Source organism: Rhododendron vialii, chromosome 5a (assembly GCF_030253575.1).
Source record: "Rhododendron vialii isolate Sample 1 chromosome 5a, ASM3025357v1".
Lineage (NCBI taxonomy): Eukaryota > Viridiplantae > Streptophyta > Magnoliopsida > Ericales > Ericaceae > Rhododendron > Rhododendron vialii.
This window is the reverse complement of record NC_080561.1, coordinates 9,039,216-9,058,097: the sequence shown is the minus strand read 5'-3', so window position 1 is coordinate 9,058,097 and position 18,882 is coordinate 9,039,216. Positions and strand designations below refer to the sequence as shown.

At 38.9% G+C, this 18,882-nt stretch overlaps 2 protein-coding genes across 6 annotated transcripts in view; both read left to right on the top strand.

The window, feature by feature from the left end:
- LOC131325665 (isoleucine--tRNA ligase, cytoplasmic) overlaps positions 1 to 18,882 on the top strand; it is a 54,938-nt gene that overhangs the window by 18,099 nt on the left and 17,957 nt on the right. Inside the window, exons 17-28 of one of the 3 annotated variants that reach the window (XM_058358027.1) lie at positions 44 to 181; positions 267 to 370; positions 477 to 540; positions 1,291 to 1,379; positions 1,475 to 1,616; positions 1,860 to 1,923; positions 2,012 to 2,079; positions 2,244 to 2,366; positions 2,710 to 2,775; positions 4,655 to 4,766; positions 4,877 to 4,968; positions 5,078 to 5,361. In XM_058358027.1, coding sequence (XP_058214010.1) covers positions 44 to 181; positions 267 to 370; positions 477 to 540; positions 1,291 to 1,379; positions 1,475 to 1,616; positions 1,860 to 1,923; positions 2,012 to 2,079; positions 2,244 to 2,366; positions 2,710 to 2,775; positions 4,655 to 4,766; positions 4,877 to 4,968; positions 5,078 to 5,182 — 1,167 coding nt within the window. In that variant the 3' untranslated portion in view covers positions 5,183 to 5,361. Of the gene's footprint in view, positions 1 to 43; positions 182 to 266; positions 371 to 476; positions 541 to 1,290; positions 1,380 to 1,474; positions 1,617 to 1,859; positions 1,924 to 2,011; positions 2,080 to 2,243; positions 2,367 to 2,709; positions 2,776 to 4,654; positions 4,767 to 4,876; positions 4,969 to 5,077; positions 5,362 to 18,882 lie in introns of those variants that run through there. The other 2 variants (XM_058358028.1, XM_058358029.1) reach the window with 2 other exon arrangements.
- On the top strand, positions 8,498 to 17,491 carry LOC131325674 (polyol transporter 5-like). 3 transcript variants are annotated; one of them, XM_058358064.1, is made up of 5 exons: positions 8,498 to 8,570; positions 8,613 to 8,767; positions 9,334 to 9,696; positions 10,941 to 11,390; positions 12,018 to 13,071. In XM_058358064.1, exons 1-5 carry the CDS (start codon positions 8,515 to 8,517, stop codon positions 12,656 to 12,658), a joined length of 1,665 nt encoding a protein of 554 aa, XP_058214047.1. In that variant the 5' UTR covers positions 8,498 to 8,514; the 3' UTR covers positions 12,659 to 13,071. The 3 variants fall into 3 exon arrangements, with proteins under 3 accessions (XP_058214047.1, XP_058214048.1, XP_058214046.1); XM_058358065.1 differs by lacking the exon at positions 12,018 to 13,071 and adding an exon at positions 16,892 to 17,491 and having other exon boundaries at positions 8,558 to 8,767; XM_058358063.1 differs by having other exon boundaries at positions 8,561 to 8,767.

Here is an 18,882-nt window from a genome sequence, read left to right as displayed (position 1 = left end):
TACACGTAAAAAGAATGTCTCGTAATCTGGATTTGCATTTCAGGTGCTCCTAACTTCTTGTAAAGCAATGGCTCCATTCACACCATTCTTTACTGAAGTTCTTTACCAAAATCTGCGTAAAGCTTCCAATGGGTTGGAGGAAAGCATTCACTTTTGCAGTTTTCCCCAGGAAGAAGGGAAGGTATTGTCGATTCCTGCTGCATTAGTTAAGTCTGTTTTCTTGGGGAGTTTGTGTGGAACTTGTCTAAAGCCCTTTGTCTTTTCAGGGAGGGCAACGTATTGAACAGAGTGTTAAAAGGATGAAAATTATCATTGATCTTGCCCGGAATATCCGTGAGCGTCACAACAAGCCTCTGAAAACACCACTCAAGTAGTTTTTGTGCCTTGTCTGATTCCATGTACTACTTTCATTCTGTACTTCTGTATTTGCTTTCCTTGTAACTGTTTCCTTTTCTATTATTCTATGTGAACTGCAGGGAGATGGTTGTAGTTCATCCTGATGCAGAGTTTCTCGATGATATAGCTGGAAAATTAAAAGAGGTCTGTCTCTGAACATCTACAGTATTTAGAGTATGATATAATTGTATGTATTTCATTATTTGTGCTGTAAGTAAAGTCATACATTCACAGAGTTTCTTTTTGGTGTACGAGGTCATATCATTGGTTTGTCTGGCACGCCTGAGGTGTGAATCAACTAGGATGTTTGAGTGTGCTTTTCTCTCTTTATTCCACCCTATATGCAGCATGGGCAACACAATTTCTCTTGTTCTTTCATGCTATGTTTATGCAATTTGTAACTCCTTTGCAGGTAAATTACCAATATAAACTTGGCAGGGATGGTTGTTCCTTTTCTCTTGACATACTTAGGAATCTCTTGACATACTTAGGAATCTCTTGACATACTTAGGAAACTATTGCCTCACATAGCATACTATGAAAGTGTTATGCAATTCTGTTCTGATGGAATCATGCTTTATTGAATAATGCTGAGAACCTAGTTTCGATTGAGATCTTAGATATATCTCAAATGGATATTTTGTAGTGTTTGAGGATTACTAAATCTACTTGAATTTCGGAACTATGCTCTATTTCTGTTTGATGATTTATGTGTTTTTGTCTGGAATGTTGTTCGGATTGAATTGCTTTTGCGATTAGATATGGATCTAGTGTGTGAAATCTTAGAGGTTTCAGACAGTATTGCAATATTTCAATAATTTCTTTTGGGTTTCTGAATGCCTTTTTCAGTGCTTAACTTTTTGGTTTTCTTATAGTTCAATTTTCTTTCTGTAGTTTGTGTTGGAGGAACTCAATGTAAAATCCGTTGTCCCCTGCAATGATCTTTTGAAGTATGCTTCTCTACGAGCTGAGCCTGATTTCAGGTACTATTTTATGATTTATGTTGCTCTCTCTCTCTCTCTCTCTCTCTCTCTCTCTCTCTCTCTGTGCTGAAGTTTGTCCTTGGGCTGTTTCCTAGTGTATTAGGTAAGCGTCTTGGAAAATCAATGGGCATTGTTGCCAAGGAAGTCAAAGCCATGTCTCAGAAAGATATTTTAGATTTCGAGAAGCATGGAGAAGTTACCATTGCTACACACTGTTTGAAGCTGTCTGATATTAAGGTGCATTGTTGTTTCTGGCTTTATCTGCCCATATATTGGCCCTCTATGAGCTGTTGGTTACCTCTATTACGCACAAGTTCTTAGTCCATTTAGATTACATATTAGTTCCATGGGAGCCACCTTTTATATTCTGACTGGAATTAATTCGGAAATAGCACTTGAATTACCTTTTAGACATCAATTGTATTATTTCGCTGAATATTTACTTGTATCACTAAGAGCTGACATTCTTTTGACTTTTAGATCAACCGGGGTTTCCGGCGCCCTGATAATATGACAGAGGAGGAAATTGATGCTGCAGGAGATGGTAAGGATCCGTTTGGGACATTATCTCCTCAAATACAACAGCAAATGATCATGAATTTCTTGACATTCATTTTCAATCACATGTTTAGGTGATGTTTTGGTGATATTGGATTTGCGCCCTGACGAGTCATTGTTTGAGGCTGGGGTTGCTCGTGAGGTAAATCAAAGCTGCTTGTGATTACTTTGTGACTTGTGGTTGCTCTCATAAGTAGGCGGATGAGGGAGGGAGCCTTGTATACAAGTCCAAACTTCAATAGAGTAGGTTTGTAATAGGATCCAAAAGCTATCTTGTAATGATGATTGTAACCTTGGATTGTTTAGGTTGTTAATAGAATCCAGAAGCTACGAAAGAAAGCTGCTCTTGAACCGACTGATATGGTGGAGGTGTACTTCAAGTCGTTGGATGAAGATGAGTCTACCTCACAACAGATTTTGAATTCCCAGGTAACATCCGCGACCTTTGTGTATTCTAAATACTTTGTCCACTGAAATTTTGTGACATTAATTGCGAGAGTGAAAAACTGCCTCAAATCACATAGCGTATGCAGTTCTCTAGTTTCAAAATTTATAATGCTCAATCATAGGGTTTCGGGGAGTTCATTTTGACTAGTGTTTTCTATGAATCATATTTCTTCATTGCTTGACTGATACGTTAGCCTTTCTCAGCCGCATGGTATTTGAGATTTGTTTTTTCTGATACGAAGTTTGGGTGAAAGGTGAAATAATGAGTTTGGCTTTTGAAAGGGTGAATTGCAACACATTTTAGTTCTTTTTCAACCATGTACAGGAACAATATATCAGGGATGTACTTGGTTCGTATTTGCTTCCCTCAACCATGATGCCACCACATGCGGTGAGTTTCAGTAATACTTCTTAAATATGCTTGCTGTTCTTTCTTCTTCAATTCCATTTATGAGGAAATTAATTTAGTGGATCTTTGTGAACCAATGAAAGCTTAAATGAAGCATCATAAATATTTTTTCCGTAAACTCTTTATGGCAGGATCGGTGATTCTTTTTACTCGATAAATATGTAAAATATTGAAACAATGAGAAGTTGGTAGCGTCTAGTTTCCTGTAGTCCTCTCCATTTGTCGTCTCCTTTAAATCCTTGAATGGCACATGTTAGTTGCTGTTTACTCATCTGTGATTTTTCCTGGCCATCTTCTTTTGACTTGGATTGCCAAGGTACCTGGTTTATGGACTTGTTTGCTGTTACTTGTTTCATCTCCTCAATCTTTCTACATTACAGTTGAAAAGTTTCAAATGCACAAGGATCCAATTCCAGTAGTTTTGCTGGTAATTTCTTTCATAAAGAAAATAATTAAACTGTCCATATCATTTGCAGATCCTCTATTCCTCTTCCACATTGCACGGACACCAACACAGGGACACGGGAATTCTAAAAAAATGGGGACACGGACACGGACACGGCGGGGGACATGCCCGACACGCCACGTGTATATTTATTTATATATTTTTTCAATTTTTTTCCTAGTTTAAATGGCAAAATGTGGACAAAACGAAAAAATCCATAGTTCCAATACCATTCTAGCAAAACAAGACATCCATAAGTTCAATACAACCCTATTGAAAAATTACAGTTTGACCCCTGAATTTTAAAGAAATTACAATTTGGCCCCCCAATTTTTTTTAAATTACAGTTTGACCCCCAATTTTTTTTAAAATTACACTTTGACCCCCACCGTGTCGCCATCGGTGTCCCTGCCGTGTCTCTCTCAAAAATTTAATTTAAATTATGGCGTGTCCTATACGTGTTCCCGTGTCCAACACTGCAATACGTCGACCTCTAGAGGTGTCGGTGCTTCATAGGTCCTCACTAGCCAAGTAAATAAAATAATCTAATACTACTGACATCAAGTATCTTTTGTTTGTTCCCATTGGCTTTGGGGCAGCATGAGAATCTTCATATGGAGAAACTTTTGTAATGATTCCTGGTTAAACCTGGATATAAATGTGCGGTTTAAAGCATTGATATTGAAGGAAGTTATTGGCTATCATGTAGCAAAAGGTGTTGAATCAATTGTTTTGAGGGTTGCTGAGGTGGTGATTTGAACCCCTGATCCTCTTGAAATTTCTTTTGGTGAAATTGGTAATCTTTCGAATGGGCTAGCTCTGGGATTTCGGAGGCCTAAGACGATCTTCGAAAATGAGGCCCTTAATATCATATCACTTAACGTGTAATTCCTTCTTTGTCAGTTCGTTGGGTTTGTTTGCAATGGGAATTATCGTTTAAGGGAAAAAGATGCATCCATGTTAATGATGCACTTACCACAATGAATAATTTTCCCAGAGATCGTCCCATGATCCAACTTTATTCTCATGTTTTTGTTTTTTCCTTTGTTCCATTTTTATTGGGCCACTGGACATTATGTAAAACATATTTATGGATTAAAAATTGGGCCCTATAGCAACACATATATAGTAGGTAATAAAAAAAGTAAAACAAGTAGAGGCCCTAGTTTTTGGACATTTTTGGGTGGCTTAAGGCTTGCGCCTCATGGGCCTTAACCTAGAGCTGGCCATGAGTTTCGATGCATATGTGAATGTACATATAGGTTGAGGTTTGAGGGTGTTTGGCAAAATTTGCCAAAGTTTCTTCTTGCTTTCATTATGTCGCCAAAGATTTCTGACACCAGTTGTAGATAGATGTACTCCTATATATTCTTGAAGCAAGTTCTTCATAATGGTATACTCTGGTAAAAATTGCAGGTGATTCTTGCTCAAGAAAGCTTCCATGGTATTTCTAATTTGGCATTTTCCATCACTTTGGCGAGACCCGCGTTATTATTCAACTCCAATGCTGTTCTAGCATTATACGGAGGTAGAGTTTTGAGTTCCTCTTATATCTAGGAAAGTTGCCTCAGCTTTAAGCAACCTTGTAATCTCTGTCTCTCTCTCTCTCTCTCTCTCTCTCGTTATATATTGTTGCAGAGGACACAAAGTTTGCGAATGGTTTACAGACATATTTGCTGTCAAGGGATCATCATAATTTGAAGTCAGAATTTCATCTTGGGAATGGAAAGGTTGTTTGTTCATGCCCCCAGACCTATTAGAAAACCTTTCTGAAACCAAGTTTGCTGAAAATGTGAAGCTGATTTTATGCTTTCTGGTTATTTTCCTCTTTTTGTACAGGTTACAGTTGATTGCATTGAAAATCAGCCTGCCGTTGAAGTTGCGTTGGGAGTACATGTGTTCTTGACGGTTGGGGATTATTTGTTGAGCACAAAAGCTCACTGATTTCATTTTAGTTGATTGCATTTAAAATTTACCAATCATCTTACTGGAAAGAAGATAAATAGGGAAAAAGAAGTCGTGTAACCCTGTGGAAGCAAATCTTATGGGGGTTTTAATCTTGTTTCATTTACTATATACGAATCCGCACTTTCAAAGAAAAGGAAAATATTTTTGCAGGGTAATTAGGTGCAGGAATGTTGATGGTCGTAATGTCGTATATCCATTTCATTAGGTAGGCCTTTCTGTTGCCATGGTGATGGCACAAGATAGTTTTGTCTTTGCAGACTGCGTTTTTTTTTTTCTCTCAGCAAATGTCAGTAGTGTTTGTTGTAGTTAGTGAGGTTTGAATCACAGCCAAATGCATGGGTATACATGATTCCAACCGCTGGGCTACCACTCCCCTTGCGTTTGCAAATGTTTATTAAGGAGGTTGCTAATTTAAAACTAGAAATTGTAATAGGAAACTTTTTAACGCATTCTTTTATTTACGTGACATTATGTTGTCATGTGAATTGATATGTTAACGGTTTTATTGAATCATTTTGTTACACATTAGAAGGTAATTTAGTAGATTCATAGGTAAATTTTTTTTTAAAAAGTGTGCAGATAGGTTAAAGAGGATTTCAAAAATTGATTCTCAACTAAAAATCATTTTTGAAGCCAAGTCTTGTTTATCCAATAGTATTACCAATATCACCACTTTTCAGGAAATTGTTTCCCTGTACAACTCTACCTCCGGTAACTTTGGAATTTTGATAAGTGCAGGGTAGTCTTCTAAGCTCGTTCCCCCCGCTTGGTGCGAAAGAGATCTGTTACTTCCTTTGGATTTCTAAGGTCGAGGATGAGACTTAATGCCTGGGACTTCCCTCGTTCTGGGGAAGTTCAAAATCTGAAGCTTTCAATTTACAAAAGGACAAGTCTGTCCAGAAGATGCAGGGATGGAGGCAGAAGCTCCTTTCTCAGGCCAGGCGTGAAATTTTGATAAAGTCAGTAGTCCGAGCAATTCCTGCGCATGCGATGGACTGTTCTTGCTTTCCGAAATCCTTCCCTAACCGACTGAATTCTTTCGTTAGAACTTCTGGTGGGGGAGAAATCCGGAGGAGAGGGGTATTCATCGGGATTGTTGGGATCACCGGATCAGAAGCTGTCCCAATCAAAGCCGAAAGAGGGCATGGGATTTCGTGATTCCAGGGGATTAAACTAGGGTGAAAGAAAAACCGACGGACTGCAAACCCACGAAAAAATCGACCGATCGGTTCAGTTTTTGGTCGGGTCAAGGGTGGGTTTGGTCGGCTTTTGTTTGGATTGAACACCGATCAATTTTCAATTCGGTCTTGGTTATTTGAAAATTTTCCGGACCAAACCGAACTAATATACACCAAAACCATAGCGATTTGGAACTATCAATCAAAGTTGTCCATCTTAAACCCCCCCTCCCAAAAAAAATAAAAATCTCAGCCGTCCGTCTCAATTTCAACCGTCCATTTCAATCTTAACGCCAGACTGAAAAACCCGAAAAAACAAACCGGACCGAACCACCTGGAACCGATTTCTGTCCATTGGTTTTTTCGGTCAGGGTCGGTTTCGGCTACATCACCTTGAACCGATCGGTTCGGTTCCAAACACTCCAAAAATTGAACTCAACTGACCAATGAGTTTTCCACAAATGAACAATTTGGATCGTCAATTGGGGACTACATCGGATTTTATCTCGCATCACATAAACAATTCGTCCATATCGTCACGTGAGAATTTGAAGTATTGAGCATGCCCAAAAGCACTCGATAACTTCTCAACGGGAATATGGACAAGAGACTCCGCTGTTTTATTATTATTTTTTGTTTCAACATTGTATGCATTAATGCGAGTTAGTGCCCAAGAGAATGTATAAGTGGGTTAACATTAAAAAGGGTTATAAATGTTTACTTGGAATCTAAAGTGTACTAGCAGATAGAAAATGAGTTCTCTAAATTGATCAAACCATAGACAATAGAAAACTTAACTTGTTGAAAGAGAGAACACTGGCCAGTAAGTTAAGTCCTTCCTGCACAAATTCAGAGTTTTTTTTTTGTCAAACGGTATATTTCAGCGGGGTTAGCGAGATATTAGTATGTTGGTTAAGAGGTTCAGAAGTTATCCATAACCCTAAGCCCCAAACCTGCTCCCGTGGGACTCGAACTCAAGTAACCACTGAAAGGAAGAAATGAGACAACTAACTTGACAAATTTGGTTTCTTAAATTCGGAGGAGTTTAAACATACCGAATTGACGCCTTGAAGGCATTTCCGTCTGATAAAAAAAATAAAAAAACGTACTGAATTGACAAGGGAAGGTGTGGGTGAAAGACTGGACTCTGGTGGAAGGAAAAACAAAAAAAAAAAAAAAACTTCAAAATCTTCCACAGTACTGGGACCCGTCTGGGTGGAAAAGAAGCCATGCGCAATTGCGCATGCCAAGACAAATGACAAGAAAGTGAGAGATTTTTCAGTGCCGAGGGTATATTTCACGTGGTACCTATTCGGCACATCTGAGTTGTCCGATACACTTTTGGACGGCTCGGATTGAAATCTTCTCTCTCCTCTCACTCCAACACTTTCTCTCTCCTTCTCTTTCTCCAAATTTGAGTCGTTCAAAAATGAAATGGACGGCTTGGATGCGCGAGCGGGCATCACGTGGTACCCGCTCAGCACTAAATTTTTTTTCCAAGAGAGTTTAGAAAATTGAGCTCTCCTTCTCGCTATTTCCACAAGATGGGGACATTAAACCACATATTACCCACACAAAGTATATACTCCTATCTCATTCTAAAGTGAGTGACACCAAAGTTACTTAGCAAAACAAAAAACAAGTTTGTCACCAAGTTAGAACCACACACAATAAGAAACATGAAAGTAAAAATTACTATCCATTGAAAGTGGTCCAACACGACACCACACGCGCTTGGATCGCTAAACAACAATAGTACTCATCATGCCTACGAAACGTATCTCCAAAATAGTTGCTCTCGGAAAAAATTAGCAGTGAAATAGCGATTCCCTATATACCTCCAAAAACTAGGATATGTTTGTTTTAAGTCCCAAATATGACTTGGGAAGACCAACGCTTTTGCAACATGTAGGTAACAATAGATCGTTCTGTTTACGTAATTGAAGTACTGCCAATTATATATATTGACCATAAGGTCATGAGGTCTTGATCTTCAATACATAATGATATTGATGATGAGAGGTAGATATCAGTCTATTTGAAGGCTAATTTAGGCCACAACAAAACTCAGTCCATTATTTTGTATTCATTTTTTATCTTATATATATATGGGACCCTGTATACTACTATATGACAACCTCGTATGATTATTCCTCCACCGTCCCCTTTGCTCAAATCACATCCATATCTCTCTCTCTCTCTCTCTCTCTCTCTCTCTCTCTCTCTCTCTCTCTCTCTCTCATGGATGCCAATCAATTTTCAGGCCAACAAACCCAGACACCAATTCCAGGTTTTGATCCTTCTCCTCAAAAACCCAAAAGGAATAAGTATGCTTTTGGTTGTGCCATTTTAGCCTCCATGACTTCCATCTTATTGGGTTATGGTAAGTTCATCACCTACTTAAATACTCTCTCCAACACATAACATACTTCTTTCAACACTTCAACTATACTTTGTACTCATTATCAGGAATAAATCAGTTGAGTTGATTTATTTTAATTTTTTAAACTTGATCTGTTCGTATATTTGTGTACATAGCATTGCTCTGTATCCGATCCGAATCTAAGGCTGCATGGAGGAATACTCACGTTCGTTGGATAGTTTCTGGACGCACCTATGTCCGAATCCACCTTTTAACTTCACAAGGTTTTTTCTAGAATACACAAGTACTCCCGTAGAACAAGGGTGCACTATAGGGTGCAGTTCAGCATCCGACCGTTCATTCTTATGATTATTGATTCAACTTTCAAAAAGTATTCTACACATACGTGTAAGATAAGTAATTTTTTTATCTGAACTATTGAAAACACTTTGAGTGAAACGCTGAAGGTAGTGCATCGCGGCACTCCGGGTCGCCAGAGCCGGAAAAATCTTACGAAATACTTACCCATGTAGCCAACAAAATTTTTCCTGATGCTTACGAAACACTTGCACGAAAATGAAATGCAGATGTTGGGGTGATGAGTGGGGCCGGACAATTCATCCAGGACGATCTCAAAATCTCCGACGTCCAGCTGGAAATCGTCATGGGAATCATCGAGCTCTACTCCCTCCTCGGCGCTTACGCCGCCGGCCGGACCTCCGACTGGGTGGGCCGCCGGTACACGATAGTGATCGCGGCCGCAATCTTCTTCGTCGGAGCCCTCCTCATGGGCTTCGCCACCAACTACGCCTTCCTGATGGTGGGCCGGTTCGTCGCCGGCGTCGGAGTCGGTTACGCCCTCCTTATTGCCCCCGTTTACACGGCCGAGCTTGCCCCGGCCGCCTCGCGTGGGTTTCTCACCTCTTTTCCTGAAGTATTCATCAACACTGGTAAGTATACATCACGTTTTCTCTCACATCCTATGCAACTAACTTTTCTCCCACGTCCAGAGCTGGAGAAATTTTTGGGTAAAAATAGGTTACGGCTGATGAGTACCCGTGCAACATATATCCGAGTCGTCCGAACATGTAACCGACGGCTTGGATTGAAAGGTACGAACGAATTTGAAAAAAAAAAAAAGAAAAAAGAAAAATAAAAAGAGTGTTTCAATCCGAGCCGTCGATTGCATTGTTTGGATGGTTCAGACGTGCCGCACGGGTACCACGTGATACCCAATTTGCAACTGAAATTTCTCCTAGAGCTGGCCTGATTTTCGGGGTCTAAAGCGAATATTAAAGATAAGCCTTTTTCTTGGAGTTCAATTTTGTTCAACCACCATTAAAAGTGGAAGAGCGTTACCCACTATGTTCTCGGTTCTATTTTGATGAACACAACGGTTCATCTCTTAGAACTTGATATTTTTACTAACCCTGCAAAAAAATCAACACAATTAGATACGATAACTGCTTGATTAAATACACAACTTGCAGTCAGATTCCTTCTAACTTCTAAACTAACCCAAATACAAATGACTTTTGATCACCTAACAATGGATCTATTTTACCCAGAGAACGTCTTGCATGCTAATCGGACTCTCTACTTTGTCTATTGAAATATTTGATTCTATATCTTATTGTATATAATATTTCAATTTCTATATGCTCTAACCTTCCCGATCACAATTTTAGACCGAAGAATAGCTAAGAAAGTCTCCATGATAAGCAAGAAAAGATAGGGGACACAGGATTGCCTAAGACCCCTTTTCCAAGAGGAAAGAAGCCTTTCATCTCCCCATTAATCAGAACATAAAACAAAGGGGTAGCGACACAAGCCCATTATTCTTTTTTTACTTGTTAGCACTCTTACTATATTCTTTCAAATTTCTCTTTAATACTCTATTCGTCCCATAATGAACGAGAACTAAAAAATAATGTATTTCTTTAAAAATTCAAAATTTTTTTTCTTTCATAAATTTAAAAAACTTATCGATATCTAGTGACTTGTTGAAAAAATTAGAATTTTTTTTTGCGAAAATTGTATTATTTTTACGTCCTTATTTTACGGACCGAACAAACATTATGGGACGGGGGAGTATCTAACAAAAAAAAGTGTTAGCATTCTTGTTACTTGTTAGCACTCTTTTCCTTTTCCAACCCCACATTATTCTCTTAGTAACATTGTTTGGTGGTTTAAGGTGTGTTGCTTGGATACGTATCAAACTATGCATTCTCGAAGTTTCCGCTAAACCTAGGATGGCGATTCATGCTCGGAATCGGAGCCATTCCGTCCGTCTTCTTGGCAATGGGGGTCCTCGCGATGCCCGAGTCACCCCGGTGGCTCGTTCTTCAGGGTCGACTCGGGGACGCGAAGCGAGTTTTGGACAAGACTTCCAATTCAGAAGAGGAGGCTCAGCTTCGGCTCGCCGATATAAAGGAAGCAGCCGGAATCCCCGAGGAGTGCAACGACGATGTCGTTCAAGTGCCGAAGCGCAGCCACGGCGAAGGAGTCTGGAAGGAGCTGTTTCTCCATCCGACCCCAACCGTGAAGCATATTTTGATAGCCGGAGTGGGAATTCACTTTTTCCAACAATCTTCTGGCATAGACGCCGTCGTTTTGTATAGCCCCAAAATATTCGAGAAAGCAGGTATTTTAAATTTTCGGAACAGTTTTCTTTTTGTAGAAACCAATTCAAAAATTAATTTTTAGCTTATGAATATTAAGATATATCTTTCATATTGTGCTTAAGTTTTTCATGTCATTTTTCCCTTTTCTCTTGTTTTCTTAAAAAACACTCTTTAATACTATAATTCTTCAAAATCATCTTATATATGTCACTGTGGAAGAGGATCCTCGTTAACCGATGAAAAAGAATTGGAGTGTCCGGATAAAAAAATAAATAAGAATTGGAGTGTCCAGTTAGCCCATTTGTGTGTCCTTCTAGGGATCAGTATGTGATCCATTCCGTTCACGATTTATAGCTAGTCGATAACACTAATCACGTCAAAAATCAGGTTGATCGGATACCAGTTGGTTTGAAATGGTGAAAGGGAATTTGCGTTGGATTTCATACGAGTTTTCGCCTTTTGACAGATTTTTCAGATTTATATGTTCATAAATTGATAAACACTAGTCTAATCTAATATCGAATTTCCCATCTTGTTTTCATAACATCCCCATTCAACTCTTTATTTTGTTGTGAAACCCTTCCTAGTGAAGTTGTTTTTACTGACTGATAGCTTCGGGTATAACCATTTGCCATTTTAATTTTCAGGTATAACAAGCAAATCCGGCAAATTGCTTGCCACAGTGGCCGTAGGATTTTCGAAGACCGTATTCATTCTCGTCGCCACGTTCTTACTGGATCGGATCGGGCGAAGACCGCTGCTGTTAAGCAGCGTTGGTGGCATGATCGTGTCCCTCGCGACTCTAGGCACGTGTTTAACAATCATAGATCACTCGGAGAAGAAAGTTATATGGGCTGTTGCTCTGGCCATCGCATCTGTGCTATCGTTCGTGGCATCGTTCTCGATGGGGCTGGGCCCCATAGCGTGGGTCTACAGCTCGGAGATCTTCCCGTTGAGGCTGCGCGCCCAAGGAACGAGCATGGGAACGGCTATGAACCGTCTGATGAGTGGAGTCATATCGATGAGTTTCATCTCTCTTTACAAGGCAATCACAATCGGTGGGGCTTTCTTTCTCTTCATGGGAGTGGCAATCGTGAGTTGGGTTTTCTTCTACACTCTGCTCCCGGAAACACAAGGGAGAACCCTTGAGGAAATGCAGGTCTTGTTTGGTACGTTCTTTAAGTGGAGGTCGACAATGCGAGAATTGGAGAAGAACAAGCATGTTAGTAACGGAGACGGTACTGGTAACAATGGTGGTCAAGTTCAGTTGGGCACTACCAATGGCTAGAGGAGTTTTCTGAGGGATAGTTTCGGTAATGCATGTGTTTTCCTTCTTACGCGATTGACGATCGGCATGCATAGACTAGTATCTACTTCCATAGATAGTACTTGTTTCAGTTTGAAAAGACAGCAATAGATAGTCTACACCCGCCGTTCATATTTTACCAATCCTGCCACCGCTCTCAATATCGCCGGACTATTGATCGCCGAGGCGGATGGTGAGATGTTGATCGGTGGATTTTGAGTAGTAAAACTGAGCAGTGGATGTGGCACCACTAAAGGAAAAAAAAAAAAAAAGGAAAAAGGAAATAGAATTTCATTGATATTTACCCCAGAAAAAAGTAATGGATGTAAGAGGGGAAAAGAATTAGTAGATGACAGAGAAAAGAATGAAAATGTTACTTTTCCTTGTTTGATAAATTGAGATGCTGTTGATTGTGCTGAGATTTGAGAAGTGCTTTTCGAATGATGATGGTGTAAAGACTTCTGAAACCCTGAGTATTAGTAGTTGGGAAGCGATACGATGTTTAGCAGCTTATTTTGAACTCGTAGGTTTGATTTCCACCGTTGGAGAAAAAAGAAAGAAAGATTTGAGGGTCATTGGAAGTTTGTCTAGACGTTTCCTAGAAGGATTTCGGATTAGCAAAGAGTGCAGGAGTTGTTCAAGACATCCGATAATAAGAAAATAAAAATAAGAGCATCTGCATTATACTTAGCAAATTTTGGATCAAATTACATCTAAAAGGTCACTTTTCTATTTTAGCTACCCAATAAGAGCACACTGCATCAGACAATTTATTCTAACTTTATTATATTAACCACTCTTTCTTTATACTTTACTTTTCAATTTAAAGTTTTATTTTATTTATTTTATCGTTATTTAACGACGAACAACTGTTCACAAGCAATCTCAAAAAATTAGGTGCTCTATTTTTTAATTCGTTTAAACCGATGTAAACATCTTATTTTTTATTCTATTATTATTCTAAAGGGTCATAACTAATTTTTGTTTATAGGGCTCTCATAATTAAATATCTGCTCTTTATTTGGGATCCTATAGAGTATAAATTTGATTATGAGAGCCCTAGAGACAAATATTAATTATGACCCTTTAGAATAAAATGATCAGAAAAATAAGATTTTCGCACCGGTTTTAGCGGATTGAAAATTGCACCACTTAATTTTTTTAGACTCTTTATATATATATATATATAATATATATATATATATAAATATGGTTATAAAATTAAATGCTCCAATTTTTATTCCATTTGAACCGGTGAGGAGATCTTATTTTTCTGATCATATTATTCTAAAGAATTATAATTAATTTTTGTCTATAGGACGCTCATAATTAAGTATATACTTTTTATTTAGGACCTTATAGAGCAGAAATTTGATTATAAAAGCCCTAGAGACAAAAACTAATTATAACATTTTAGAATAATATGATAAAAAAATAAGATATTCGCACCGTTCAAAAGGATTGAAAATTAGGGCACTTAATTTTGTAACCACATTTTTTAATATATAAAAAGTCTAAAAAAATTAAGTGCTTCAATTTTTAATTCAATTGAACTAGTGGAAAAATCTTATTTTTTTGATTATTTTATCCTAAATGGTTATAATTAATATTTGTTCTTAGGACACTCATAATCAAGTTTTTGCTCCATAGGATCCCATAGAGGTGGCAAACGGGCGGGTCTGGACGGGTTAAAATAGGTTGTGGGTCAAATATGAGCGGGTCGAAAAGTAAACGGGTTGAAATGGGTCGGGTCAAATATGGGTCAAGCCAAACCCAAATCCGCCCGACCCGGACCGTTTTCCTTTCCTTTCCTTTTTTTTTTTTTGGGTTTGTTTCCTTCCCCCTTCTGATTTGTCTCAATAAGAGGATTCAGAAAAGTAAATTTTATGATTAAAACTCAATTTTTTTATAATAAAAATGAAGCAATTAGAGGCTAAAAAAACTTTTAAAAAAAATCATGTTTTTACTTTTTTTTCATTTCCAAACAGTAACATAATTTCGACGAAGAGTCAGAGGCCGCATCAGAGAATTGTCTGGAAGGCGATGATTGCACCGATTGTATAGTTTCTGTCTTCGTTGCGTTCGCTGAAGCCACTGTTTAGGTTTGGATTAAAAAGACAAGTGATTTTTTTTTTTGTATTTGTTTGTTTTGCAACAAACATTTTATCCGTATTAGTTCGTCTTGATGAGAGAATCGAAAAAGTAATTTTTTTTTTATACTTTTACCCTAATATTTTTTGTAATATTCAAGATAAATCCCAACAACCGGCATTTTGGGCATTATCTTGAATGTTTTCAAAAATATTTGGGTAAAAGTCATAATTTTTTACTTTTCTGATTGGAGCGAATCAAAAATCGTAAAATACTTGTCGCAAAACGACAAACGAGAAAAAATATTATAAACTAAGGCTCTCATATCATTATAATAGTAAAAATATTGAATAGATGGATGAATAGTGCCTCGTTGGATCAAACGAGGCACTGTAGCAAAACTATAACATTTGCAAAGTAGCGAGAAATCAATTGAGGCTGATGGAGGGGATTTTTTTTGAGTTTTGCTCTTTATTATAGCATTGAAGGAGAAGTAGAGAGAGATGTAGATGCTCTAAGGTATTACTAATTGGTAAGGATAAAGAGTCCTGCTATAGGGACCGACCGGTCCTCTACCGAAATCGTACCGACGGCCGCGCCGGACTGCCTCTGGCCATGGGACGGCCGATCCGAGCTGTCCAAAAATTCTAAAAAAAAAATGAGGGGGCCCACGAGGGATTCAACAGCATCCGATGTGTATAGGGCCCACATGAGATTCAATGGATCGGCCGTCTGGTGGCCGGAAACGGTCCGGCGCGGCCATCGGTACGATTTCGGTAGGGGAGCGGTCTGTCCCTATAGCTTTATGGAAGGATAAAATGGTTAGTACTCGCCTCAAATTATTGGGGAGGGTAGTGACTTTCTGGTACAATTGTTGAGTGTAATGGGTGGGTGTAGGATTACAACATATCTACCTTTATTAAAATATTTATTTATGGGACCTACGAATTCAAAAAATATATCTACGAATTCAAAAAATATATTTACCGATAAAGTCATTACCCTCCTCAATAACTTGCTGGAAGTTTTATCCATTTTATAAAGTAGACTCCTTTCATACAGTGGACTGAAGAGCATCCTTTCCTTTATTGTGAAGGTCGCTGCCATCAAAATTTGGGTATGATTGCTTGTTGGAAAAATGCTACAAGGACATTAAGCCAGATGGGTTTCATTGCGTCGATAGTATTTAGCCAGGGTTTGAAGCTAGAATGTTTAGTAGGCGTTGTAATAACTTATTGTGGCAGGACACTATTCATGCTCTTGGAGTATCGTCACATGGTGCTTCAGAAGCCTCCATTACCACACATTCATGTGAGGTCTATGCACTTTTGTCCTGGTCCCGCATGAAAGTGTGGTGATGGAGTCCCTTCGAGCCTCACGTGACAGTGCTTCAGTGGCGGCTCTAGAATTTTTTAAAAGGGTTTTCAAGAAAATGCAAAAACTATTCAAGCTCTATAACAATAACAATACAAAGTAAACAAAAAAATCGGATACTCCTATTAATTTCAACGGTCCGACGAAAAAACATCAAAATAGTCAAAATACATAAGAGATTACTGTTGTCCCGACGAGTTTCTATATTTTGAAACCGTTATATAATAACCTCACAATTAATGATACGAAATACGGAAATACATCTTTCTCACTGAATGTAATCAATTGACCAGTCATTCATGCACTCAACTGAAAGGGAAAGCCGAGGAGGCTACTGTTTTGGGCCCCCAAAATGCCCAAAAATAAGGGCCCCCAAATGTTATGATCTCTTGTGTGTTAGGCCCAGCAAAAAAAGGTCTTTCTGTACATAAACAAGGCCCAGGTCAGACCTTCAAGGCCCAGCAAAATCTTTTCTTTCGGGCATTTAAGCTGTTGCCGAAGCCATGGCTCTAGTTTGGTAATGCGAGGGCAAAACGCAGGTATCATCTCCATCCTCATCTTCCTCTGTTTCCCTCAAGAAACTAGCATATGCCCCGTGAACATGGCTGAAAGAAAGAGAGGAGAGAGAAGTTAGAAGACATCACTTGTTTTTCGTTTCCGGGTTTTAGTTTTTCGTACTTCCCATTACACAAATCGTTGGAAAGTACAAAGAACGCTTACTCGTTTTCGTTTTCGTAAACATCTAGTCAGGTATAACAAGCAAATCCGACAAATTGCTTGCCACAGTGGCCGTAGGATTTTCGAAGACCGTATTCATTCTCGTTGCCACGTTCTTACTGGATCGGATCAGGCGAAGGCCGTTGCTGTTAAGCAGCGTTGGTGGCATGATCGTGTCCCTCGCGACTCTAGGCACGTGTTTAACAATCATAGATCACTCGGAGAAGAAAGTTATATGGGCTGTTGCTCTGGCCATCGCATCTGTGCTATCGTTCGTCGCATTGTTCTCGATGGGGCTGGGCCCATAGCGTGGGTCTACAGCTCGGAGATCTTCCCGTTGAGGCTGCGTGCCCAGGGAACGAGCATGGGAACGGCTATGAACCGTCTGATGAGTGGAGTCATATCGATGAGTTTCCTCTCTCTTTACAAGGCCATCACGATTGGTGGGGCTTTCTTTCTCTTCGTGGGAGTGGCAATCGTGAGTTGGGTTTTCTTCTACACTCTGCTCTCGGAAACACAAGGGAGAACCCTCGAGGAAATGTAGGTCTTGTTTGGTACGTTCTTTAAGTGGAGGTCGACAATCCGAGAATTGGAGAAGAACAAGCATGTTAGTAACAAAGACGGTGCCGGTAACAATGGTGGTCAAGTTCAGTTCGTGTTTACACCATTTTTTGATATCAAATCTTGAACTAGTACTGGAGAGCTATTTAATTAACATTTAATTAAATTGGGCCGATTGTCATGAGCTTCTGGGGTTAAAAATTAATGGGCCACATTAATTTTATAATTTGAAGAAAAGGCCCAATTAATTAAAATCCAAGTAAAGCGAATTGAACCGAATAATTGTCCGAGGAAGATCGGTTTATTCAAAGGAAGTTGGGGCCCGCTTCAAATGAGGACACGTGGAGGCAGTTATGGATGAGTTTAGTTAATTTTTGAAGTAAAAGTGGGCAACCCATTATATGCCCATTATCAGAATCCATAAGCCACTTCCCCATTTGTTTATTTATTTTTGCGTCACACGTCCGAAAGATGCTGGAGAAATGGCCTGACTTCATGGGAATTTTGGGACACATGGCAGCCCATGATCTTTTAAACTGCTACAAATTGCCATGCATGGCAACGTGGGACACTTGGCCATTTTCGGAGGAGGAGGCAGTTGATTTCCATGATTTTGCAGACTGGGATTTCGCCTATAAATAGCAGAAAACAAGTTGGAAAATGGGTTCACACACCAATTAAGCCTAGTGCTTAAAAAATCAAAGTCTTCCTAGTGAAACAATTATCTCACTTTTCTCACCTTCACTCAATCACTTCTTAAAGTAATTCGGGTTTCTATCTCTATTGTACTCCAAACTTTATTATTATGACATAATAAAGTTATTCCATCTCTCTTGTACCCCCAACTTTATTATTACGACATAATAAAGTTACTTCTACGTTTGTTCTTTTTTTTCTCACACGGTTGAGAAATTCTAAGTCCTTGCTCATTGAGGCAAAATCACGAACTTTTTTGTGGCCTCACCCTTTGGGTCACACGCAATCGCACTAAATACGAAGTTAGATCGAGACGCTCACCCTTTGGGATGCTTGGTGGACAAGGTCTCCGATGTTATTCATGCAGTGCATAAGTCATGGGATTTGGGTCTCCTCCGTCAAATTGTTTCTACATGGATGATTTAAGACATTGAAACTGTGTTTGGTTTGCAATTTTGAGATAAAAAAGTCCTATAGATTCACATATTTTTCTGTTTTTAGTAATTTTTTTAACATTTTAACAAACTCTTTTACTTTTTGAATAGAGATATACTATGTATAGCCAAAAAAGTAAAAAATTTGAAAAAAAATCACTAAATACGAAAAAACATGGAAGACGAAACAATCAAAAGTTTAGGAGAGAGTATTACGGAGAGAAGAACCAAGCAAAGTGAGTTTTCCACAAATGAACAATTTGGGTCGTCAATTGGGGACTACAACGGATTTTATCTCGCATCACATAAACAATTCGTCCATATCGTCACGTG

Coding starts and splice junctions, on each gene's coding strand:
- LOC131325674 (XM_058358064.1), top strand. CDS start 8,515: ATGACAACCTCGTATGATTATTCCTCCACCGTCCCCTTTGCTCAAATC. Junction 8,571..8,612: donor TTTGCTCAAATCACATCCAT/ATCTCTCTCTCT, acceptor CTCTCTCTCTCT/CTCTCTCTCTCTCATGGATG. Junction 9,697..10,940: donor TGAAGTATTCATCAACACTG/GTAAGTATACAT, acceptor TGGTGGTTTAAG/GTGTGTTGCTTGGATACGTA.